Genomic DNA, 26,897 nt, shown 5'->3' with positions numbered 1-26,897 from the left:
CTTTACCATGTTTAGTTCTGACTCTGGGGACAGAAAGCTGACCCGTCCCTGAAGACCTGAGAGATCTGGATGGTTCATCATTTAGCAGGAGGTCAGAAATGTATTTTGGGCCTAAACCATTCAGTGCTTTATAAACCAGCAGCAGTATTTTGAAATCTATTCTTTGACACACAGGAAGCCAGTGTAAAGACTTCAGAACAGGAGTGATGTGATCCACTTTCTTAGTGTTAGTGAGGACTTGAGCAGCAGCGTTCTGAATCAGCTGGAGCTTTCTAATAGATGTTTTAGTGAGACCTGTGAAGACACCATTGCAGTAGTCCAGTCTACTGAAGATAAAAGCATTGACAAGTTTTTCCAAATCCTGCCGTGACATAAATATTTTAATCCTAGATATGTTCTTTAGGTGATAGTAAGCTGATTTAGTAACTGTTTTTAATGTGACTGTTGTATCTGTTGTTTTGAACATTGCAGGCTGAAGCTCAGCGCTAACTTTTATACGTTCTGCCTTGGCTCCAAAAACCATTACCTCAGTTGTATCTTTGTTTAATTGGAGAAAGTTCTGATACATCCAGTCATTGATTTTTTTAATGCACTTACTCAGTGTTTGAATTGGAGCATAGTCTCCTGGGGAAATTGTTACGTAAATTTGTGTGTCACCTGCATAGCTATGGTAACTTATTTTGTTGTTCTTCATTATCTGAGCCAGTGGTAGCATGTAGACGTTAAAGAGAAGAGGCCCCAAGATGGAGCCTTGAGGTACCCCACATGTCATATTTGTCAACTCAGATGTGTAGTTACCTATAGAAACAAAGTTGTTTCTGTCCTTTAAGTAGGATTCAAACCAATGTAGAACTGTTTCCGAAAGTCCCACCCAGTTTTCTAGTCGGTCTAGTAATATGTTGTGGTCAACAGTGTCAAACGCAGCACTGAGATCTAATAATACTAACACTGAAGTTCTGCCACTGTCTGTGTTTAAGTGGATGTCATTGAAGACCTTTACAAGAGCAGTCTCAGTGCTGTGGTTTGGACGAAAGCCTGACTGGAACGTATCGAAACAGTTATTTAAATGCAAGAAGTTACTCAACTGTTGAAAAACAACTTTTTCAATGATTTTACCTAGAAATGGCAGGTTTGGTATGGGCCTGTAATTGTTCATTACTGAAGCATCTAGATTATTCTTTTTTAAGAGCGGTTTAATGACTGCAGTTTTCAGGGCCTGTGGAAAAATACCTGAGTGAAGAGATTTGTTTACTATATGAAGTAGATCTGAGGCCATGCAAGGAAAAACATTTTTGAAAAATCCTGTTGGAATAATATCAAGGCAGCAGGAGGAGGATTTCAGAAGTTGAATAATGTCCTCTAGGTTTTTATCATTAATCTGATGGAATTGTGTCATGATGTCTGAATTGATATTAGGTGGACTCAGAGACAACACATTTTCTGTACCTGATACAGAGGCACTGACTGCTTGTCTGATTTTCTGAATTTTGTCAGTGAAGAAGGAGGCAAAATCATTGCATGCCCTGGTGGATAGAAATTCAGAGGCTACTGAAACTGGGGGGTTAGTTAGTCGGTCGACGGTAGCAAACAAGGCACGTGCGTTATTTTTGTTTTTGGTAATGATGTCAGAGAAGAAAGACTGTCGTGCGTTTTTCAATTCCAAATTATAAAGGCCAAGTCTCTCTTTATAGATTTCAAAGTGAACCTGGAGATTTGTTTTTCGCCACCTGCGTTCAGCTTTTCGACATTCTCTTTTCTCTGTTTTCACGGTAATGGACTTTCTCCATGGAGATATTTTCTTGCCAGTCACTTCCTTTACCTTAGTTGGAGCAATGGCATCTATAACATTTTGAATTTTTGAATTAAAATAATCTACTAGCTCATTTACTGAGATGTTAGCAGGGGCGAGTGCGGAAGAAAAATTCTGAGTAAACATTTCCCTAGTATTTTCAGTTAAATATCGCTTTGTGGTTACCTCTTTTTGAACATTTTTGTGAACAGAAATAGAGCTCTCAAAGAAAACACAGGAATGGTCAGAGAGTGCAACATCAATCACCACAACATTAGAGATATTCAGACCCTTTGAGATAATTAAGTCCAGAGTGTGCCCCTTATTGTGCGTGGGCTCCGTCACATGCTGAGTCAGTCCATAGCTATCAAGAACACAAAACAGTTCTTTAGCCCCTCTGTCCTGGGGGTTGTCAACATGGATGTTAAAATCACCAACAATGACTGGACGGTAGTCATTTAGGCAGCCGATGTTGTTCTTTTTCGGCACCGGGATGATTGTGGATGTTTTCAGGCAAGATGGGATGATGGCCTGGGACAGGGACTGGTTGAAGATCTTGGTGAAGATCCCGCCAGCTGGTCAGCACAGTCTCTCAGCAAGACTCCGTCCGGCCCCGCTACTTTCTTCAGGTTCACTGCCTTCAGTGTGCGTCTCACCTTGTGCTCCGTGAGGGTGAGGCTGCTGAGGGCAGGTGGGTGTAATGGTGTGGCTGCTTCCAATAGCCCCGTCTCGTAGCGGGCGTAGAAGGAGTTCAGCTCCTCCACCAGCTGAGGGTCACCCCCGTCGGTCGAGGGGTGGCTGGGTTTGTCATCTGCTGGACCCCCTGCCACACCCGCCTGGAGTTGTTGCCCCGGAAGCAGTCCTCAATCTTCCCCTTGTAGTCCATCTTAGCCCGCTTGATCCCCCGCTTTAGGCCGGCTCTGGCAGTGCTGTACAGCTTCCTCTCACCAGTCCTGAAGGCGATGTCCCTCTCCCTGACCAGGCGCTGCACCTCTCCAGTCATCCACGGCTTCTTGTTGGGATGGACCCGGATGGGATGTTGTTTTCGCGGATAAACGCGTTTGTAACAGCGCTTCCACTGAGTAATCCGATTTCTAACAAATTGTGTCTGCTGAAGATGTTATTTGCCCAGCATGATGTTAACAAAAGTGAAAAAAAGATATAAATAAACATGAAATAACATTAAAAAGGCACTAGACTTGAGTCCTAAAACTGCTGCGACTGGTCGCGCTGCCATCTTTGTGACAAAGTAGTGCATGAAAGCACTGACAAATATGAATATACCGTAGTCAACTTCATTAACCTGTTCAGCCCCGAGCCTGTTTTTCAGGTCTCAGGCTCGAAAATGACATTCCCAGAACAAATGACCATATCTTCCCTTCTAAAAGGGTTAAATTAATAATCTTTTTTCTCAAAGCAAGGTTACACCTGTGAGTCGGGTGTAGAAGTGTCAGAATTAATATAGATGTTTTTATTTTAAAGTAAATTCAGATTGAACACAGTAAAAAAATGTAAATGATTGTGTCCGTCCAAAAGAAAAAAATTACTTATAGTGAAAACCACCCTTGAATGATGGGATGGTAGACTAAAAGCTTTAGGAATCCAAACTACAACATATAATAAGTACCCTGTATCAAGATTGATGCAAAACAAGTGAAATTTGACCTTTTTAGAGAGATTTAGCAAAAAGAAACCACTTCTGGGGTCATTTGGGTGGATTTGACCTATCTCTGGCCCCCCTTGCTCGATTTTGCTGATTGACATCTCTTTCTAACCGTCAGAGCCAAGGGAATCGAGGGGAACTCCCACATACTCCTTATTTGGTAATGTGTGTGTGTGAGACTGCCGCATAGCCAAGACCGGAAGCTGCGATAACTCTGATGGCTACCATTAGCAGCTAACGTTTACTCTCCGATTTTTACATAAAAATTGAATTATGGATTATAAATTAAAAATAATTACCCAGAAACATTATAAACCTATGGATTAACCGATTCAGCCGCGTTTTTTCTCGTTTTAATACCATTGAACAAGTCTTTTGATCAGATTGACAGCTACGGTGAGACGATCTCCCGTAAAAGCTCCGTCAAGGTACGTGTTGTGATATCTGTGTTTGTTCCCCTTTCGCGAGTTCGGATCACTCAGTGATGATATATATTCCTAAATAATCTGTAGAACCTCAGCTTTAATCGGATATCTTGTATGTGCAGCTACGATAAGTAATAAGGGTATCTTTTATCTTGAGTTCTGTGCCAAAGTGCGTTAGCATTTTTCGCTCAGAAGGGTCATTTAGATGCTTCTTATGAGACTTGTGTTTTGTTTTGGTAAAAATGGTTTGTATCGTCAGTTAGCTGAGATTATTCCCCTTAATCTGGTATAACACATTACTAGGTTCTTAAATATTAAGATCCCCTGAGACACAGTGTCGTGAAAAAAAAAAAAAAGTACCCGCCGACGGGGACCTTGTGGCTTAAAAGGTTAAAATGTTATTAATGTCCCTAAACTCAGTAAATCACAATTTCTACGCATGACAACACACTTTGTCCGTGTTTGGCTCTCTCGCCACACAGTGAAGCATTACCGCATTGACGTCACTTCCGGCATCCCTGAAAACTTCAAAATGAGTCGAAGGAATTTCCCCGCGATGTTCGAAATTATTGATATTTATCGAAACGGTATCGCACCTTCTTTTTTAAGCTGGTGGTTCAAGATTACTATAGCCCAATATTTCATTGCACAACAGTTGTTGGGAGGCGCACAGGCTCTTTAACATCCCCTCTTCTCTTAAACCCTCTTTTTTTTCAGACAAAAGATAATGGTCCACACTTTTTTTTCCGTTACACAAGTTTTGCTTTCTTTCACACTTTATCTCCTTCCCTTCCCTTTTTCCATAAACTGTCTTCCACCCTCCATTTTGTTTTTCTCGAACATTTCTCATTCATTCCCGATCCCCTCGAACCATTCCTTGTTTTATTCCCATTCCCCTCCATTTAACTATGTTTACGATAGCCTCCACTATCTGGCCCCCTCTTTCTCCTTCTGTCACTGCTGGGTCTCTTTCTCCACACAACGTCCCTGCCTATATTGTGAGGCAGTGGGGCAGGCAGAGAGGCAGGCTGGGCTACGGGTCGTAATGATGGTGCTAGCTTCTATAAAAAGCCTGCAGGCAGCTGAATCGATATCTCCTGTTGTTGCACCTTACTCAGAGAGAGCGACTGAGCAGCTCTCTGCTGCGTCTGAGCTCTGCATGTGTGTGTTCCTTGAATCTGTGACTATCAGCGTGAATCTTAAATGGTAATGCATGTACCCTGGCAGGCTTGGCCTTGTTGTCAACTGCTGTTGTGACCCCACCTTCCTGTCGAGGAGTCAATTCTGTTCTTTTATTTCTAGATATATAAATGTAAATGTAACATGAGGAAGAGCACATGCAAACAAAAGAAACCAACCAGAACCGACTAAAAATTAAATCACAATACTCAAAGTAAAAAAAATAGGGCTGCATCACAATTACGATTCCATTGTATTCTACACTGCCATGTTTTGCATTACAGTGTTGGTTCACATCACACGCAGCTGCTGTGCCCTCACTGGAAGTGACAAATGCTGTTGTTAACTTGCTAGATTGCAAACAAAGTGGTAAAAAATCATTACAGAATGCTCAATTAATCTATTGCACTTAACGGTGGCTTCTTTTTGGCCCTAGTGTACAGGTAGGTGTATCAAATCTACCTTTATTTGGTATTGCTTTGTTCACCTGAGCAAATGCAATTGCAGCTGGCTGCGCCACGTTGTCACGTAGCTGTCTTACTGTTACATAAATCCCATGAATGTAGGAGATTAAGTTAGCTTCATCATATCTCAATCAGTGATTAGTGAATAATAATGTTTCTTAGGTTACTATCAGCCTGTCACTCATTATTTTCAGGGAGGGGGCAGGGTTTGGAGGAACAGAGGAGAATGTGATCGTGGAAGCTTTCCTCCTGCCTTCACAAACTTTACACAAGTATTTATCAACTGAAAATGGCAAGAGGACATTCATACTCTAAAATCCAAGACTTGATTAAATGCACCAAAAACCTGACATGCTGCTAACGCGAGTATTTAAGAAAAACATAAATCCATGTGTGTCTGAGCCGCAGCGACACGGTCTGATTCAGGTACATTTATTGTCGTCGGATTTTTTCTACACAGTCTGAATCACGAGCAGCGAGCTACTGAAAAGCTGCTCATGCTACCGGTAGCTTGCGATCGACGTGTTGGAGACCCTGCTCTAGATGGACTGTGATTGGCTGCTGGTCCCTAGATTCCCCAGTTAGACCTTCACCTGGGGCATGTAACAGCAGCACTTAATTCGTTGGAGCAGAAAATCCTTCTGAGCTTACCATTGTTGTACTTTACAAAAAGCTCAGCCCTGTTTCTCCCAGGCACAGAACGTGCACACCCATGTGGCAATTCATATTAAAGTAACCCTGTTAGGAGAATATACATTTTCATCTATCTTTGCACTGTTGTTATATTATGTTTAACAAATAATGTTATACAAATAGATGCTGAGCTTTTGCTGGCAGATTTAATTGACCATGTGATATTGATACTGATTTGCACTGCTAATAATACTTTCTGTGGTTTGAAAGGCAACAGCCTTTTCCCCCTGGGCAAGCTTTGTTAGGAATCTTGCTTAATAGAGGGTTCACGTCCAGGACAGCAAGCCATGTCTAATCCTCTGTGCATGATTGAGGAGCTGATTTGTTGTGGAAGACTGTGCTGTTATATATTGGACATTTTACACAATTATCTTGGGGACCAACTCACCCCAGGCTTATCTCTCTCTTTTTCAGTCTGGTGCTCTTGCAGTTATTTTCTTTGACCTATACTGCGGACATGTTTCCAACTTCTGGAGCGCAAATTGTATTGCCTCAAAGCAGGTTATCTTCAGGTTAATTACTCAGGAGCGGCTTGCTGCAAAGCAGCCAAGAGTGTACAAATAGTGTGAAACCTGGCTGTCTGTGTGTATCTGTGTGTGTGTTTCATTGCTTGAACACAATAGTCATTCTTAGCAGTGTTGTTCAGCAGTGGTCCATACGATACCACACCACTGGCATGGAATGGATATTCATTTTTTTTTTCAAAACTAAAGACCTTTTTTTAATGTAGAGCATGGAAACATGTCACAGTAGATACACAACATACAAATATGAAACAGGAACATTTCAAAAAGACAGAAGTAGAGATTATAGGGAATGAGAAAATGTAATTGTCTTAATATTTTCTACATTTTTCTGTTTCGCATCATCCTAGTGTCATTTGCACATGGATGATAATTAACTTGTTATGTGGTTCACTAAGAGAGGAATGTTGGGGAAAATACATAATATTAATAATGTCTGGCATGAAAATGTTAATCGGATCAAAGTGATTCACATAAGATTTTAAAAGAACAGTTCAAATATAATGAAAATAATGATAAAACTAGAGATGAAAGTGAAAACATATGGCAAGGCAAGTGATTCATTATATTGTATAATTACAGTGAGATGATGAATAGCCCCAAGTTTACTAAAGGAAATAGCGGTGCACTATGGGAGATTTATCTACCACAGGACAACAATTCATCACATTTAGTTCATCATTTGTTTTTCTATTTTCATTCCATACAATCCCTAAACAACGGACTGGAACAATGAAAATCACATCAACCCTTTTTCAATAATGGCTGTATGTCCTTGGACTTGCAGCGAGGGCAGGCAGAGAGCAGATGTGCTTCAGCATTTTAATCACAATGATGTGAAACAGTCAAACAGCCAATTACATGCACATGTATTTAAATTATGAGAGCCTGAGCAAGACAGATGCCTTCTCTCTCCACTCTTATCACATCAGGGGAGAGCAGTGGGAAGAGGCCTTATCCACTATGTTGACACTAGCCTTCTGGGGAGATGGATTTATTTATCTTGCAACAACATTTTTTTATTCATTAGGATAATTTAAAAGTCTACCAAAAATACAAAGTTTCAGTTGTCCTCTCTCTGTGTAACGAGCATGTATAAAAAAAAATGGATAGATAAATTGGTACCATAGCAGTAAAAAATAAAATTCAAATGTACTTCCAAGCCACAGTAAACACTATTTCTTCTTGGTCAAAAATGTACATTTAGGGGCTTTCTGTATGTCAATATTTAAAACGGTAAGTCTAAACTATGTAAGGTGTTCTTTTCCCCATAATGACCAAGTCACTGCACATTATCCTGCTTATTACATAGCCACATTCTCAACAAAGTAACGATATGACTCCCAATATTAATTGAAATGCTTTTGTTTCATTTCATTTCATTTCAAACCTTTATTTAGACAGATTGGTCCCTTGAGATCATCGATCTCTGCATCATTTAGTTCCACATGAAACATAAAAACAACAAACAAACAACAGAGGATATCATATTTACATATTCAACATTTACAAATACCCAGAGTGTCAGAAAGCATTTCATTTAGACGTGCCTTAAATACATTCAGAGAAATAAAAATGCTCAATTTCAATTTTGCCTGAAGACTGTTCCAAGCAAGTGGAGCTGCGCACATAAAAGCTGTCTTACCTAAGACAGTCCTTACTCTTGGCACATCTAACAAGACTATATCCTGCGATCGCAGACAATAGCTGCTTGCAACTTTCTGCTTTATCAATGAACAGATATAATACGGGAGTTTGCCCAACATAGCTTTATAGATAAAAGTGTACCAGTGACTGAGCCTCCGTACAGTGAGTGATGGTAAACCTGCCTTGGTATACAGTGTACAGTGATGAGTAAGTGCTTTACAATTTGTGAAAAATCTCAGAGCACTATGATACGCAGCATCTAGTTTGCTTAGGTAGTTGGCAGGTGCATTCATATACATCAGATCACCATAGTCCAGCACAGGTAAAAAGGTCACAGTGACTAGCCTTTTCCTGGCCTCAAGTGAGAAACAGGACTTATTCCTGAAAAAGAAACCTAGCCTAACCCTCAGTTTTTTAAGCAGGTCATTGACATGAAGTTTAAAAGAGAGACAGTCATCAAGCAAGATACCAAGGTATTTGTAACAGGCAACAACTTCAAGTTTTGTTCCTTGCGTTGATACAATATCTAAAACAGGCTCTGGTGTCTTTTTAGCTTTTGAAAAGAGCATTATCTTGGTTTTATCCACATTTAAAAGAAGCTTTAGTTCAGAGAGCTGAGTCTGAATAATGTTAAAAACAGCCTGTAATTCAACAACAGCCTCCTGAATGGAGGAACCTGCACAGTACATCACGGTATCGTCCGCATAGAAATGTAAAGTAGCTTCATCCACATTTTCACCTAAACTGTTGATATATATGGAGAATAAAAGTGGACCTAAAACAGAACCTTGAGGAACACCATTAGCAATGTTTAACCACTCAGAAGACAGCCCATCAAAGTGAACACATTGGGACCTTTCAGAGAGGTAGTTCACAAACCACCCCACTGCATGGCTGGATATGCCAATACTGAGTAGCCTCTGTTTTAAAACGCGATGATCAATGGTGTCAAACGCTTTGGAAAGGTCAATAAACAGAGCTGCACAACTCTGTTTATTATCTAGCATACTAGTAATATCATTTACCACTTTCATTGTTGCAGTGATGGTGCTATGTTTCTTCCTGAAGCCTGACTGATGTTTAGACAGGATATCATTTATACATAAAAACTCCTTTACTTGTTCACTCACAAGTCGTTCGAGCACCTTAGCCAGAACTGACAATTTAGAGATTGGCCTATAGTTATTTAAAATAGTTGCCTCCCCTCCTTTCAGTAGAGGCAGGACATAAGCAGACTTCCATACTTTAGGAATTGTATTTGTGCTGAGGGAGAGGTTAAAAAGAGAAGTAAGAGGTGGAGCAATAAAATCTGCAGCTATCTTTAAAAAGAAAGGTTCTACGTTGTCCGGGCCAGCCGGTTTCCTAGGATCTAACTTGGATAAAGCTTCATGGACAATACCAACAGTTAAAGGAGTAAAACTGAAAGGGTTTTCCAGACCACATTGTTCAGAGTCAAGGACTGGAGCGTTCACAGAAGCAGAAGCACAGTCAGTGACAGAATCAAACAGAGAGCCACAAGAGACAAAATGCTTATTAAAGCAATTTAGCATAGTAGCCCTGTCTGATATAATGCCAGATGCTGTGGTGAGGCACGGAGGTAGCTCATTTGGGATATCACCAGTGGAAATCGATTTTATGGCTTTCCAAAATTTCCTAGGATTATTCAGGTTTTCTGTGGTAACTGACAAATAGTACTTTGACTTAGCACTTTTGACATGTGAAGTAAAGCTATTCCTTAGCTGCCTAAAGCGTAGCCATTCTACCTCTGAGCCTGATTTCCTAGCCTTTGCCCAGGCATTGTTTCTCTCATGAAGGAGACTGGACAGTTCAGCAGAAAACCAGGGATTGTTTCGTCCCTTCACTCTAAATTTACGCAGAGGTGCATGTTCATCTATAACTTTCATAAAATCAAGATAAAAATAAGACCATGCAGTTTCTACATCAGCACACAGATCGATTCTTCCCCAATCAAAATCAAACAGATCATGTAAAAAACCCTGCTCCACTAAGTGTTTTTCATCTCTCTTTGTGATGATGCGTGGTTTAACTTTTTGGACCTTAGTGTCCCTAATTGTGGCTACAACACAGTGGTCACTCACATCATTAGCAAATACTCCCACAGATGAGTATTTATATGGAACATTTATTAAAATGAGATCAATTAAGGAGGATTTATTTGGGGACTTAATATTTGGGCGAGTAGGACTGTCTATAATCTGAGTAATGTTCAAAGAGGTACAAAGGTTTTTAAAATCCTCTGACACAGAAGTTAACCAGTCCCAATTAAAATCACCAAGCAGTACTATTTCCTTGTAGGAAAGTTGAGATAACAGTTTTGCCAATGAAGATAAGGAGTCCTTGACAGCCGAGGGGGCCCTGTAGCAACCCACCACCATGACCTGTTGACCCTTTGTTACTTCGACATTCACAGCTAAAAATTCTAGTTGTTTACTAACAGATTTGGAAACCATATTTGTTACACAAAACTTATTTTTCACATAAATGGCAACGCCACCACCTTTTTTAGGACGGTCAGTACGATATACATTGTAACCATTTATGTAAATGTCAGAGGCCAAGATGGATTTGTCTAGCCACGTTTCTGATAAGACAATGACATCAGCATCAGTTTAACTCGCCCAAATACGGACAAAATCTAATTTAGGTAACAGACTGCGCACATTTAAATGAATTAAACCTAACCCCGATCTAGAAATAAAATCAGCAGGAGTAGCTATTTCACTAAAACTACTAGGTGGACCCGGATTTGGCTGTACATTTCCTGATAGTAATAACATTAAAAATACCAAGCACCTTTTCCTCTTAATCAACACACATACATTGTCAGCTGTTCTAGAGTCACCAGCAAACTTCGCGAAAGTGATATTAGAGTTAAAAAAAACAATTCTGAAGGACCATTGTGGCAGGCATGTGAGAAAGACAGACATTTGACGAAATGAATGTCCGCGACAGTGCAACTAGCAATTGTTTGTCCAACCCATCCGAACCTTTACAGGGGATGTCCACTGCGGGCGGCAGAACAGACCCGAATCCAGCAGAATTTTCAGGATGACTAGCGAACTTCTCCTTGTCCAGCACAGTCAAAAAAAGGCACAGCAGAAACAGGACATTTGCCATTTTCCCAGTCCAGCTCAACAGCATCCACGATGTTCCCGAAGCAAAACCACGTCAGGACAGCAGCAAGGAAATAGGCAAGCAGCAGTGTGTGGCAACACTCCGGTTTCTCCGCGGTATCTCCAGACCAGGCCTTCCCCGCACAGTAGCACCCAACAGGTGGGAGTAGGCCTCTAACAGCAGGTGGATAGCGGCCTTCAGCCGTGGGAACCACCACCAGCAGAAGCAGAAATGGGTGGACGGCAGGCCCTCAAACCGCGGCAGATCCTCCACAGATCAATGGTTAACGTGTCCGTTCACACTAGACCGCTGGAAATGCTGGAAACGCTGTAGTACATATGCCAGGCCTGTAAGTGGCAATAACTAAGTTGTGTTATAAGTGCTTGTTAGAGCCAACATTTTGATTTTATAAGAAAGGCCAATCCTTGTGGATTTAGAAAATGATTTTATTGATTTAAAAAATAGTTGTATGTATTGATTTAAATTGACATGCATCCGCTAAGAAAAATAGTCCGTTGTTACTGTTTGAACTAACGTAGCAATGGCAGGAACTGCTTTGATAGCGTTTTTGAGGAGCTTTTTGATTACAGATTTGAAGGGGACCAAAAAGGGACCATGTAGTACCATTACCGCATTCCAGGTACGGGTATCTGTTAAAATCATAGACTGTATATAAATGTGAACTTCACCCAACCATACGTATATGACATCATGCATGCTGCCGGAATCTCTGCCATGAATACAATTGTTTGAATACACTCAGACAGCCGGTTAACAGTAGCACAAAATCAAAACACTTTTTTTTTTCCTGTAGCGAAGATGATCATACCATACATTTACGTTTGATTTTATATTTCTGTGTTATTTATTTTATCGTGGATGACTCGTTTTTTAGAGCATCACCTGCACATAAGAGATCAAGTCTATTTCACAAAGTTTTATGAGACAGTGGTGGAACTATCTGCCAACGCTGCCACTGAGAAAACAGTGTACTGTATACAGTATGTACCAACACAAACCACCAGCCAGCCACACACACACACACACACACACACACACACACACACACACACACACACACACACACACACACACACACACACACACACACACACACACACACACACACACACACACACACACACACACACACACACACACACACACACACACACACACACACACACACACACTTGTTCTGTATCCACTCTGCTGTGAGATGTTTATACTCAAATCTAAATTGCCCAGCTGTGTCCCACTGCTTCAGCAGCATTATTTAACACACACAAAACTGTTATTATGCACCCTCTTCATTCACACACAAACAGAGGAGAAGCAGCACTTGAGGTAGGGCAAGAGTAATTGTGATTCACACAGGATCAAGGGGAGATTGTTCGTGTGGATGGGGGAGACGGGGCGGATGAGTGGGTAGCAGGCCAAATTAAAATGAGAAGCTCTCACATTGGGATAGATTGGAGAAGAAAAACACTGCTGTGCGATGATGAGGAATTATATGGCTTTAATCAAGATCCAATTCTAATGTCAGCCCTTTGAACAACTACCCAACCATTAATACTAAAACCACTGCTTGGGGAGAAATATGATAGCTTCTTTAACACATGCTGGGGTTCCTGTGTTTTAAAACCTGGCTTCCGTTTTGCAAGGTAAGGCAAGTTTATTTATTTAGCACCTTTCAACACAAGGCAATTCAAAGTGCTGTGATGCGATTGCAGCCAATTCTCTAAATGGGGGCGCTCAGGTGAGGGCACCATAGAGATGCTGATTAGCTCAGATGCCTGATATTAGAACAAAGACACCTCTGCAAAAGAAAAACCGGTAGCTGGTGATGCTGGCGGTGCTATGTTGATGTGAATTATGTTGGATGGTGAGTGTAAGAGTTGACTCTCAAGCTGCAGTGCTTGAGTTGTAATGAATACAAACACATGATGATATCGGAGTTCAGGACTGGTTAATCCAGGCTCCTGTCATTGACTAACAAACATTTGAGGGAAAAACAACTATTTGCAGAATTATGTAATTATCTTGGAAACTTGGAAAAATATATGAGTACATATGTCTGTAGGCCCTACCATAGTGCTGTGGAAATCCAAACGTTATCTAATCAGAGATTATATCAAGCTTAATTGTGAAGTAAACGGCAGACATGTATACAGTGAATATGTCTTTTACTTGATTATTAGTTGCAGGTTAATCAGCCCTTCTTCTAAAGTTAAATTACACAGAGGAATAGGCAGCAATCACAGTCTAGAAAAAATTATGGGTGTTGTCTACTGCAATCACTGAATCACCCAATCATTTATTTCAGCTGTACTTAACCAACACATCTCAGCTCCTTTTATACTTGGTGTTCACAGTTTGTGATTTTCAACACAAAAATGGTTGTTTGCCAATCAGACCCAATCAAAACATTGTATGTATTATACTGCATTTTGGTTGCTCATTGGACCAAATGGAGAAGTTATTGCTGGAAATGTTTTATCTTTATGGACATTCCAACCTCATAATGTGAGATGCTGCCCGAGATTTGTTCAAACACTCCACAAAAGGAGACACACTTGAGACAGGAACATTGTCCACATGGGACATGTTTGTCACATATGCTCCATTTGAGTCACATGCTCCATTTGTGATTACACCAATCAAGGTGTTAAAGGCTGAAAACACTTTGCCAGCCATCACATCACAGTACATATCCATAAGGTGCTTTTGCATAGATCACACGTATTAATAAACCCTGCCCTGACATATCTCATACATTAGTATCATATGGTATGAGCATATGGACATACAACATTTTTATGGACACTGTTAATACATTAAATACCAGGCATTTTAGTGTCCTTAATTGACCAAATTCTCCACCCACTGTTTTTAAATGGAGATAAATAAAGTGGTGTGGAGGTTAAAGAACAAGATGATAATACAAGGTGACTGTAATTCAGTTGTCAGGTATTGAAAGCAAACCAGACACTGCAGATTAAACATGGCTGTCTTCATCATTCAGCCCCAAAGACAGAGCATTAGTCATGTTACCATCTCTGGTTACAGGGTCAACATTAATACTGAATCAACGCTGTCCCATCCTCAACATCGGTCTCTGCCTGCATTGCTTTCCAACTACCGCCTCTTTAATGAGACTGATGTCACTAGCATGCCGTTGACTCATAATCTCATTCAGTTAGTGCCACAACAGTAATTGTATGTTACATAAAAGATGTGTTGAAGGCTTGTTCCTTTAGTACACTTAGTCATCAACATTAACGTCATCGCATATTTATAGCTTTTATATGCTTGACAGGGGCTCGAGCAGAGCTGTGGGCTGGCATTTGTTTCAGTTTTGTGAAGTAAAGTTTGTGAGAATGAGCATATCATATTAAAAAAAAGATGCACCTAAAATCTGGAAATAGTTGGTACCTTTTGGTTGAGCATAAAACTGCAGTGACTGTAACTGGCTCCGTAAAGACCCCAACTTTATTGAAATCTATATATTACAATTTCTCTCTTTAAAAACAAAAGTCTGCTTGTTTCTCTCAATTATTTAGTGGCAAGTGTCTACTTAACTGACAGGTGTTGTTTAGCAACTGGCTTTTTGTTACTGCACATTACCAGTTCTGATGACTACTGCACAGATTTATTAATAAAATAATACAATTCAAGGGTCCCTGATAGGATTATAATTTTCGGCTGAATTGACAACTGTCACTTATATGTCAGACACAAATGATTTTAACCTTGGCTTGGTCTCCATCTGACTTGTTATTGTTTTAAGCTGAGTTATTGTGAAACAAGCCACTTAAAGGGGTGTTAAATAGACACGTGTTGGCTAAACATTGATCGTTAGATAAGACTGTAAGCCACATGTCCCTGTCCACAATAACCCTCCTTACATGTTGATAACCCTTGTAGAAGAAGTGGAAATAAAGAAACGGCATTATTCATTTTCAGGACATGGCTATCATATCAAGTATCATTTATTTTGTCATTGTTTTTATTCAACCCACATTTTTAGGTTGAGGACTAACCACTGTATTTGGCAAACATACTAGTTTCTCAAATAACAATTTAGTGTGAATAATGCTCAATTCCCTGAATCCAAGGCCTTAGCTGCTCACAATACAGTCATAGGCTGTGCCTGAACATATTCTGTGTTCTGGGATGACGCATTTGATAATTGATACAATTAAAGCCTCCAACCAGGGTGCAACATAACTTTCCCTATGCTAAATGGCTTGTAATGTTTTGTCCAAGCACTAAGTTGTATACAATTGTTGTTTTTCCGTGGTGGGTGATGCAAATCTACTTGCAAATATGTGTGCCTCCTGTGTGCTAAACCTGTGAGTGAAACTAAAATTAGGATTGGTATGTGTCTGAAATAGCAATTTACTGCTCATTAGAGTTCCCGAAGGTCTATCTTCAAAGCGCAGTGAGGCAGTGAACATTGCCATCTATCCAAAGCCTTCTCCAAACTGAACGAAAAGTAGAGCTTGTAAGGAGTGTACATTTAATTTGAACCAACTCTAGGTAAAACCGATCCTCAGGTTTGATTATTTTGTGATTAAGAAAACCCATGCTTACAGCCAGCAGTTATTCATCACTGTAAAAACAAGCTGACCAAAATGAAGTGCTTGGTGTGATGTCTCCACGTCTGATATACTGTATATCAAATTTAAGTATAAGATTGTACAAAGCTCATTATGCTTTGTTCCGGTGTTTGCTCATCAAATATCATGTAGGTGAGAGCCCTCTTAAGTAGCTGATGTTCCATTCCTCATTAATCCATGTTTGCTTAAATATTCAACAAGTAATTAATGCATAGGACAAACAACATTTCCATTGTTTCTAACGGTGACCTTACTTTATGTGTTCGTGTTTCCTGCTGAGAATATTACAAACTCAGTATTGGTGTTTATTTTTGATATGAACCAAATTATGTTTTGATCCACAGCAGGGTAAGCTGGTGATAAATAATATAAAGTTGTAGTTGTTGTTGATAAGGTAATCAGAGGTAGTTGACCAACAATGCTGGGCATGGCTCGTTACACTTACACATACACATCACAGTTATCCTTTTGACATGACATGCTATCCCATGCTGTGTTTTCTTTAAGGCTCACCAATCTGGTTATACTGTACCAGCACTTTATAGATGTTACAACTGTATTACTTTAAGGATATCTTGCGGGAGATAAAGCTGTAGTTTAAACAAGCAATTGTGCATACAAAGCCACATTTCAGTATTACAATTGTCCATTCATGACATGTATTGGCTGTCCTCGACTGGTTTTAAATGAAGCAATCACCAATTGCAACAAACAGGTCCAACAATTTCTAATTTTTTATTTCTACGTTGTTTCTTGTCAGCCGGCAGCAATAGTTTTTGTCTTCTGTATGGATGTAGGCGACTTCACCCTCACATCAGCTTTGTGCTTTTGACAGCATATTATGTGTTTTGATGCGGCCCCAATGTGATGTGAATTTGAATGGGATGTGTACAAAGGCTTGCCTGTCAGGGAGAGAATGATCCAGACTGTCAGAGAGATGATTTGGGTCTGTCGCCAACCATTCCCTTTAAGTCTGCCCTTGAATCAAGCACACACACACACACACACACACACACACACACACACACACACACACACACACACACACACACACACACACACACACACACACACACACACACACACACACACACACACACACACACACACACACACACACACACACACACACACACACACACACACACACACACACACACACACACACACACACACACACACACACACACACACACACACACACACACACACACACACACACACACACACACACACACACACACACACACACACACACCAGTGCCCCCTTCTTGAGTGACTGATTCAGAGACTCATTGCATGTTAAGTGATTTCCCCCCAGGTTCTTTGGCCACAGTGCTGATCTGCTGAACGTCCCTGTTTCCTTTGTTTAAACAAAACAAGAATCAGGCCAGAGCAAGACAACATAGCATACTATAGAATATATATCTTCAGAAACAGATAAACAAATACTCTGCAAACTTCAGACATCTTTAAAAAACATCAACATATTTAAAAAAAATATTGATGTCAAGACGAGGGAACCCAGAAGTGTTAAAATGCTAACTAAATCTGTGGTTTAGGACTCATTCCTTCACAGCTCTGAACAACAGAACAATGATATAACCAACTTTTAAACTGCTACCTGTTACGGGACTGAGGAGCTTTGTAAGAAGACATTTAAATAACGAAAAATATGACATATACTTTTGTAAAACACTCCTTGCATGATTTGATTTAAGCTTTTTGTGCTACAAGTCCCCCAGTGTGTGAGTATTGCAAGGAAAAATAACACACTGCTTGACTGAGTGGACAGGCCTGTTGCCCGAGCTCATTGTATCACTACAGGTCCAAAACTGATTTTTCTCTGTGTGGCGTCTCGACGTGGGCGCATAAGCACAAAAGGCCTCCCTACTCCAAATGAGCTTTAATATTTGCGTTTGACAAACCCCCCCCCGCTGATGTAGATTTGGATGGAAGTGAGAAAAAAGGACAGACAGAGCAACGGGGCTTACATCAACGGGAAAAAAACATGTTTTACTTTTATTTCCCAGCAAAGTGGTGGAAGGTCATACTGAGTTAAAAAAACGTCCGGCCTAAAAATAATTTGATGCTGATATTACAATAGAAATCCAAGCATTTATATGGTGTCCATATGGCTATCAAGATTGGTGAAATGTTATTGGTGTTGGTAACAACTACTTAATTTCTGTACGATTCTGTAAATAAACCTGATCCGACGCATTCAGACCTGTCCCCTTATCTCGTCACAGTATTAAAGTGTGACACTTACAAACTAGCTCTTGACAAATCTCTTTTCCCAGCAAACGGGAAACAAATACAAGATTGTGGCTTTAGCACAACCGTCCAGGGGGTTATCAAAGTAGCTTTGACCATAATCCAGCCATTGTGCTGTTGGTAATTGCATGAGGAAGTTGTTATAAATAACACAATGTGTGGCACTGGGCACTAACAACGCCTATCATAGATATGTTAAAATAAATGCCAACATATTTTCCATTTCCTTGTTCAATGTATTACAAAGATAATGGACTTTCTACATTTTCAAATAAGTATTTTTAACTTGAAAATGATTTCTGAAAGCACTAAAGATATACGATACGATGATACTTTAATGGTCAGATCAAGTCTGAAATTTGACTTGCATCCCAGCAGCTCCATGTGTAACACCAACATGGACAAATATCAAGACACAATACATGAAAAACAAATAACAAACATTTAACATAACAGCACAATCACTGAGAGAAACATGCTCAAAGAGCCTTTATTGTGCATTTGATCTGTATATTGTAAATGTTAAATGCACAACCCATATACAGTATTCCATCTCAGGAACAATCCAGAATGTACCCAGAAAAAGTCTTCAATGCAGCAATAAAAAAAAATACTTCCACCTTTCTTTTTTGGATTTTTTCTTTTACAAAAGTGAAGAATTTTACAGACTGAAAGTGAACTTTTGCCTAAGGTCATGTGCTGTCTGGAGTCTTTCCTCCTCAGTGCACCTGAGATCTGTAGTCTGGTTCAACAATCCACATATCAGAGTGCATGGCTGCGGCTGCTGCTGTAGATAAGTCAGTCTAGCAAGACTGTCTGGTTGTTTCTGCACCGATGCTCTCACACTGCATTGTGAAATTTGATGTGCTCACTCTGCATACTATCAATCTGTTGGCTTTCTGATTGACTTCTCCGTCATATCTGCAATATGTCAAACATTGCTGAACACACTGTTCAGAATCAAGATTTATACTTTCTGTCATTTAGCAATAACCGGAATCCGTATACTTTATTTATGCTTGGGGGGAATTTAGGTTCAGTTCACCGTTTTAAAATAAAATAAAAATTGTGATATAAACATAAGAAGTTGAAGTAAATGGTGTAATAAAAGATAAGTTGAAAAAAGTATTTTATATAAACATAAGTATTAAAAGAGCACATGTGCACACTGTACTGTACAATATATAATAACAACAATAAATATATAGAAATCAGTGTTTTACAATATATTTAATATAATAAGAATACAATAATAATATTTGTTATAATACAATAATATTGCAAGAGTTACATTATAACTTGATGTGCTGTCCAACTGACATAGACATATCTGAAATATTATTAACATGTGATAATATCCCGCTTCAAAACATCTGTGTCCACACCAAAAATCCAAAACAACAGGAGAGCAGCTACATGTCTTTTCTTCCTCCTCCTCTCAGCCACGTAGCAGGTTAAACCTCCGTTCCGTAGCCTCCTACTCTCTATCATTACTCATATCGTGTTTCATTCAAACTAAACACACATTTTGTTCTACCTCTCAATTTTGTTCTGCTTTGTCTGACAACTGAAGCGAAATATTGGATTGTGGCTCATAAATGTTACACAATCCTGTTGCCCCGGGCTGTTTGCAAGGTGTGGGTAGCAGTTGAAGCCAAGTGAGGAGGACATACATCTCTGAAAGGAACACGGGTAAATAACAGGTAACTGAAATAATCAGAAATCCTTTAGTGACCCACAGCAGGGCAACTTACAATGTTACAACAAAGTAGACGGAGGAATTAAAAGGCAAAATAAAAGAATAGACTAACATATTTAGTAAAAAGGTAAGCACTTATTAATAAAAAAATATATTACACACATAAAGACACATCTAAGGGAGTAGACAATCGTAACTACAGTACAGTAGGTGTTATAAGATAAAATATAGATAAATATAAAGATAAATTAAAAGAAAGTGGTCACTTCAGTGTAGCTTCTTGAATCAACAAGTCCTTCAACTCATACAACCAAATAGGTCGATTGTTCAAGCGCTTATTACGACCTATGATCACGTTTGAACGTTTTCGACCTCTAGTGCTCCCGTTGACTGCAAACGCTCCAGAGGGTCGTATATTCACAAATAATCCAAAATTGTAGGATAGTTTGGCCATTAAAATGCTTTTGATTAGATTTCTAGCGAGAAGTGTATATTATACCTTTAGAATCCACGTCAAGTGGAGATGTAGGATCTATAGTTTGAAATATAAGTCTATGAAAAATACGCAACAAGAAAGACTACAAATCCCAGAATCCCGGTCCCTCATGCTGGCTCAAGACGGAACCGACTAACTCCCCTTGTGTGTATGTACAGCTCTCAACATGCCCAGACTTGGAGTGATTTTCACCTCTTTTAATACTTTTCGCCTCATTCTGAAAGAAAAAAGTGAAATGTGGTACAAGACGGGAGATGTAGTTCATTTAGCGGTTTCACACAAAAAAAAGTGTTATTTCACAGTTTTACGACACATTTTTATTTTTTTGACTTCCAAAATTATCTTTTAAATTGACAAACATCATGGTAATTCGTGGCACAATTCAAACAGGATCGAAAGATAATCCTTCTCTCGCCATTGACTTCAATACATACTTTTTCCGAAATAAGGTCCCATGGAGCTCCCCCGGAAAGGGAGGGCCTTCGCCTCTCTATCAACCTATTTGGTCGTTTTTTGTAGGAGGAAAATGTCTAGAATATATTGAAAATATTAGTTTTTTTTTCATTGAAATATAAATACTTTCTAACTTTATTAGGCTCATCCGTTTTACAAGAAGAACAATGGTGGCAATTTGCGAGACATAATAGGGTCATTTTGATCTAGGATGGGTCATATGTGCTTCTGCGCTGTACCTCGAGCTCTGCTGCCAGTACAGTGACTTGTGAACATGTAGTGATTAAATAACTGCTACTGTACCAGATCCAACTGGCTCTGCTTTCATGTTGTGTCATATCCTCCACCTGCTGCTTTCCACCTGCTTTGAAGGATGCGCTTGAGGATTTCACTTCCTCTGGTAACCACACCTGTTATTAACCAAACTGCCACATTCTGTCAATATAGTATTCTCTAGACTAGAATAAAAATACATAAAATATAAATGAAAGATTATAACAAAACGATTGATATAAACATGTAAAGTTAAACTATGTGCAATTAAAATGCAATAAAGATATTTATACAAATTAAATTGGTAAAGTAAAATGTCCAATAAAAGATCAAATTAAATCAGATAAAATATAGATATAGGAAATTAAGTTACATTTTGAATATTGTGCTATAATATTTAACATGTATATTACAATATATTTATTGGTGAATTAGTTGTGGAATGATATTGGAAAAAGAACTTGCCTGTGAATGGATTGCTGTTAAAATAATATCTAAATGCAAACACAAGTCCCTTTTTCATGGCACTAGGCATTTAGACTTTTCTCTCAGGAAACTTCCCTTGTAATCATTGATACGCTGTCATTTCCATTATGCATGTTCTGCTTGGCAGTGTGACAGCTATACCTTGTAGGAAACTGCAAATGATGCAAAACATTATTCTGTATTTATGAACAACATCTCCTCAAACTCATGTTGGCAGTAATACATTCCTAAGGAGGGTAGGACTGCTGCCAGTACATTATGCACAATAACATCAATGAGTATGCTCCTGAATATTTGTATTGTCAGATAACAATGGTCCATACTCAGCATAACTATAATACCAGGGACAGTGTGCGTTCGCCTAGGACGGTGAATGTTGTAGCCAGAAGTTCCTTATTTTACAGTTGAGCCACTTGCTACATATTAAGTCTTTAAATATAAGAGGGGCTTTGGAACAGGGTTTAAGATGATTTGATCAATTTGCAATGATGTTGCAATTAAAGCTGCCCTAGTTTTGTTGTAGGATATTTAATGTATTTTTTGTAATTGTAGTCACATGCTTTTTGATTCTGTTTTCTAAGATTTCTAATTTGTTGGCAACATGTTGGAAATAAGGGTTTTCACATAGTGTGTTATATAGGTTTTGATGCATGACTGAAATCCCAAAGTTCCAGAGGGAGTTTCTCTCACACACTCCCCCCAGCCTGAAACTATACCCTAACATTGTGACATCACTATGTACCACTCACGTGTTTATTGGTTAGCACTTCAACACATTATATTTGATAGGCTAAGGAGCAGAACATCTCGAAGCAGTTGACCATTCACAACAGAGCTGGCCAGTTAACCAATCAGAGCAGACTGGGCTCTGCTTTCAGACATAGGGTGAAAAGAGGTGCTGCAGAAGTATGAGGAAAATAAAGAGCTTTTTGAACATGAATGTCACAGTAGAGGCACAACATACAAATATGAAACCTGAAATGAGCATAATAGGGCTCCTTTAAGCTTTGGATACTTTAGTATTGTCTGGTAATCTCTCAATCACCACGTCTATCAATCAAAACCTCTACCATAAGGGCTTCACCTTTTTAAAATTTAACAAATTGAAAAAAGTACATTGGCTATTTGAAAGGTGTTCTCTTTCTGACGATTGGAGGAAAATAAACAAGAATCATTTCCTGGAAGCCTTCGTAGATGTGAAGTGCAGAGCCAGGCGCAGACCTGTTTTCCTCCTCATCAGTGCTTGCACAGAGGTTTCACTCCAAACTTGATTTCCCGAGATGTGAAGAGAGGCCCAGTAGAGGTGTCAGCAAACCTCAAGCATCTCAATGCAACTTTTCAAAATCCAGACTTCCATTATGACTGGATTTTAATTGATACCACCTGGCTGCTGATACAAGACCAGCGGCACAAGCAGTTTCTGAGCAGCCACAGTTGGTGCATGCTCATTCTCATTCGACACAAACATCTTTCCCTGAGTATTTCCATTTCATGTTACTTCATACTTCAATTCTGCTACAATTTAAAAGCAATTAGTTTACCTTTTACTCAATACATTTATTTGACTAGATGACTACTTACTTTGCAGTTTTATATTAGTAAGCAACTAATGAATTATGGCATACTATCAACGATTAAGATATGTGGCAGTATAAAACCTCATTAAAGCTATCTACAACTTTACTGCAACAAAGTATATTTATATGCTTATACTTGTTAAAACATTTTTACTTAAGATCTGAAAACTTCTTCAGCCTCTGGTGCAGTGTACTTAAAGTGTTGAATATGTTGTCTCTCATTTTCCGTGCACATCAATCACTAACACATACATGTGTTCTGTTTTTGCCTTCAACTTTGTTGTGTACATTTCCTTGACTCTGTGATGTCATCAGACTGGGACGACCCGGAGTGGACTGCTACTGTCAGCATGAGAGTGGATCAGCTGTTCTTCAACTGCAGTTCCTCATCAATGAGGTAAGCCACACTCCATGAGCATGATTTTGTTAAGCTGTGATTTTTTTAAAGCTGTACGACTGAACTCTTTAGCATATCCACATGTCCACTTCCTGGGTCCAAATGTCTTCTTCTTTGCACCATGAAGTTTTCTTCTTGAGATGTAGCTGCTGCAAGTTAGTTACCCATAGAAGGACCCTTTTTTTATTGATTTAAAAAAAAAGAAGTTGATTTGTGGAGCTTTAGGGACATGCAAATAAGACGAAAAATAAAGTTTATCAGCACAGACCAATTTATTTTGGGATGCACTTTGCAGTGACACGGAAGCAACGTAAATTCTCCCCCCAAGTGTTGTTGTTAAATGTCGAGAGAAAAATAGGTTTTTAATAATCATAAAGTTGCGTTGCTGTGCCTTATGTGTAAATGGAAAGCCACACTTTGCTGCTGCAGTGGGATCACAGCAGGTATTTTATTTGACCTGTCTAAAAAAACACTTATCTTTATTAATGAAGATTATTTCACCTACAGCCACATAAGGGCTCTGCAGCTCACAAAGATATATATGGTAACAATCAAATGAAAGATGCAAGCCCAGTATTTCTGTGCATAAACTGATCTTTTCCTTTTTCACAATTGGTTTATTTTGTCAATTCAACTGATTGTCTTGAATTAATTTCTTTAAGATTGATAAGAAGTGTTCCAAATGAGTCGAACATATTAGTTTGAAACAAACTCAAATGCTTTCTTATCTGTTTATCTACCCTTTAGTTGTTGCCTGTGGACGCTGGCTTACCTGTACTCAAACATACTTCTGTTGATAGAGATTGGCAGGAGCCTACACACTATAATAAACTATTTAGCCTGCCTAAGGATCATGACCATATGAACATGACTTATTGAAGGATATTGATTGGTTTCTCTCGGCCTAAAATAAGATCTCTCACTGTTTTTTTCCCCTACTGACTGTTTACTAACAAAATACGGTGGTTATATTAGAGAAAAAGCCCCTCTTGTAAGTCAAAGAGCATAAGCGAGTCAAACGGGTGAAGAACACAAAGCCGCGTTTCCTTTGTCTTTCTCGTTCTTGTTTCTCTTTTATTCCGCTGTAATCTACGTGCTCTTGCTGCCTCTCTCGGCTCCTTTTCCTTGCCCACTCTGTTTCTTTTCAAGCCCACTGGCTCTTTCAGCCCACCTCTCATTCACTCATTCGCCTACTTGTGATGTGTCTGAGGCAAATGGAGGTGGATGGGCCTGAAGAGGGCTGTGATTGTGCTTGTGTGACAGGTATTGACTTTTTAGGCCTGTGTGAGTATTTGTGTGGGACTAAGTGTGTAAGCACCCACATGTTTGTGGGTGCTAAATATATTTACTCAGGTACTATACTTAAGTACAATTTTGCAAGTATGTAGATCAGGGGTGTCAAACTCAATTTCATCGCGGGCCACATTCGCATAAAGGTTGCACTCAAAGGGTTGTAACTATATAAATATATAATATACATGTCAAATAATGTATTATATTACATTATTGCCTCTGAATTGGATTATTATCGGATGGGATAATAACTTAGTAATTAACTACGTCTGAGAGCAGAAGTCCAGGGCAAATAATTGCAAGTCTCTTCAGTGCGCATGTCACAAAACGAGATGCATTGTGGGACATGTAGTTTATGAGCAACCTGCTTCTGTAAAGTGGCATGTAACCATATAATAAACTTATTATATTATTTGCAAGCTCTTGCGGGGCCACAGAAAATGAAGTCGCGGGCCGGATTTGGTCCCCGGGCCTTGAGTTTGAGACCCCTGATCTAGATGCTTGTGTGAGTGGGGATGCAATATAATATGTGATGACAACCAACTTTCATCCACTTTTTATGTTTATACATTTTCTTCATTATTTTTTTGGAAGAAATACAAAATGATGTAATATGTTGAAAAAAATTAAAGTAGTGAATAAAACGCTCACTTAAAAAAAAGTATAATTTTGATGTACTTGCAATTATTTTATCCATTTTATGCTAATTCATACAAGTATTGTACTTTTTATTCCTCAACATGTATGTGATGGTTTTAGTTAGCAGTTACTTTGCATGTTCTTATTATTAGTACAAAATGTAAAACATTTTAAGAATTATGATGTATATTATAGATTTAGTTACCTGGATGTATAACAAGTCAGTAATATTGTCAGCTGCAAGATTCAAATATAATCCAGTGATACAGTATGTATTATCAGCAAAATCCACTATGGCTGCCCTGAATACCATTTTTCGGGCTCGCGAACCAGTTCAACACGTGTATTTCGGTTTATTCACGGCATTCATTTTGTTATTCTACAGCATTGTTGTTTTATAGTTATTTGTTAATGTAACCCAATTTGTGTTCTTTGAAATTGAAAAGGATATCGCATTGTGTTACTTTCGTTGCAGTTGTAGCTTAAGTGTAATTTGGCTTGGCTTCCTATTTATGGAGATGCTTTTATTTTGAAGTAGAGTTAGTGCAGTTGACAGGAATTTGTTGTTGCTTTGGAAACATGACGGAGATTAACGGAGAAAAGTAATATCTACATATAAAGACGGAGAAAGTAAACGATAACGTTTATGGTTAAGTGTTAGCACCCCCCGAAGAGGCACAAGCTCTTACGTTGATATTGGAGATAATAAATTCAATTTGAAAAAAAAACGGGGAAAAAACAAACAAAACGAATATCCGAATAATGAAATTGAAACCCGAATAGTACTCCAACGAACGAATATTCGGATATTCGGGTACAGCCCAAAAATCCGCACACTGAGTAAGTTTAGTTTTTAGTAATTATTTAGCTTTTACCAAAAAAATGAAAGCTGAATAAGATCTAAGTACCACTGCCTACTGTCTGCAGTCAGTAGTGTGTGCATAGAGTGTGTGTGTGTGTGTGTGTGTGTGTGTGTGTGTGTGTGTGTGTGTGTGTGTGTGTGTGTGTGTGTGTGTGTGTGTGTGTGTGTGTGTGTGTGTGTGTGTGTGTGTGTGTGTGTGTGTGTGTGTGTGTGTGTTTATGTCTGTTTGCTTGTGTTTGTCTGCTACATATGTGCATATACCCCCAGTCAGTGGCGGCGCCAGAGATTTTCTCTTGGGGGTGCT

The 26,897-nt window shown here is 39.1% G+C and overlaps 1 protein-coding gene across 1 annotated transcript in view; it reads left to right on the top strand.

Moving 5' to 3' along the window:
* Positions 1-26,897, top strand: part of stxbp5l (syntaxin binding protein 5L) — a 162,906-nt gene that overhangs the window by 49,538 nt on the left and 86,471 nt on the right. Inside the window, 1 exon segment of the mRNA XM_079666372.1 lies at positions 23,718-23,799. Coding sequence (XP_079522498.1) covers positions 23,718-23,799 — 82 coding nt within the window.

Source organism: Notothenia rossii, assembly GCF_949606895.1.
Source record: "Notothenia rossii genome assembly, chromosome: 2".
NCBI lineage: Eukaryota > Metazoa > Chordata > Actinopteri > Perciformes > Nototheniidae > Notothenia > Notothenia rossii.
Note: the sequence above shows the minus strand (reverse complement) of the source record. Positions and strands in the feature narration are given on the sequence as shown.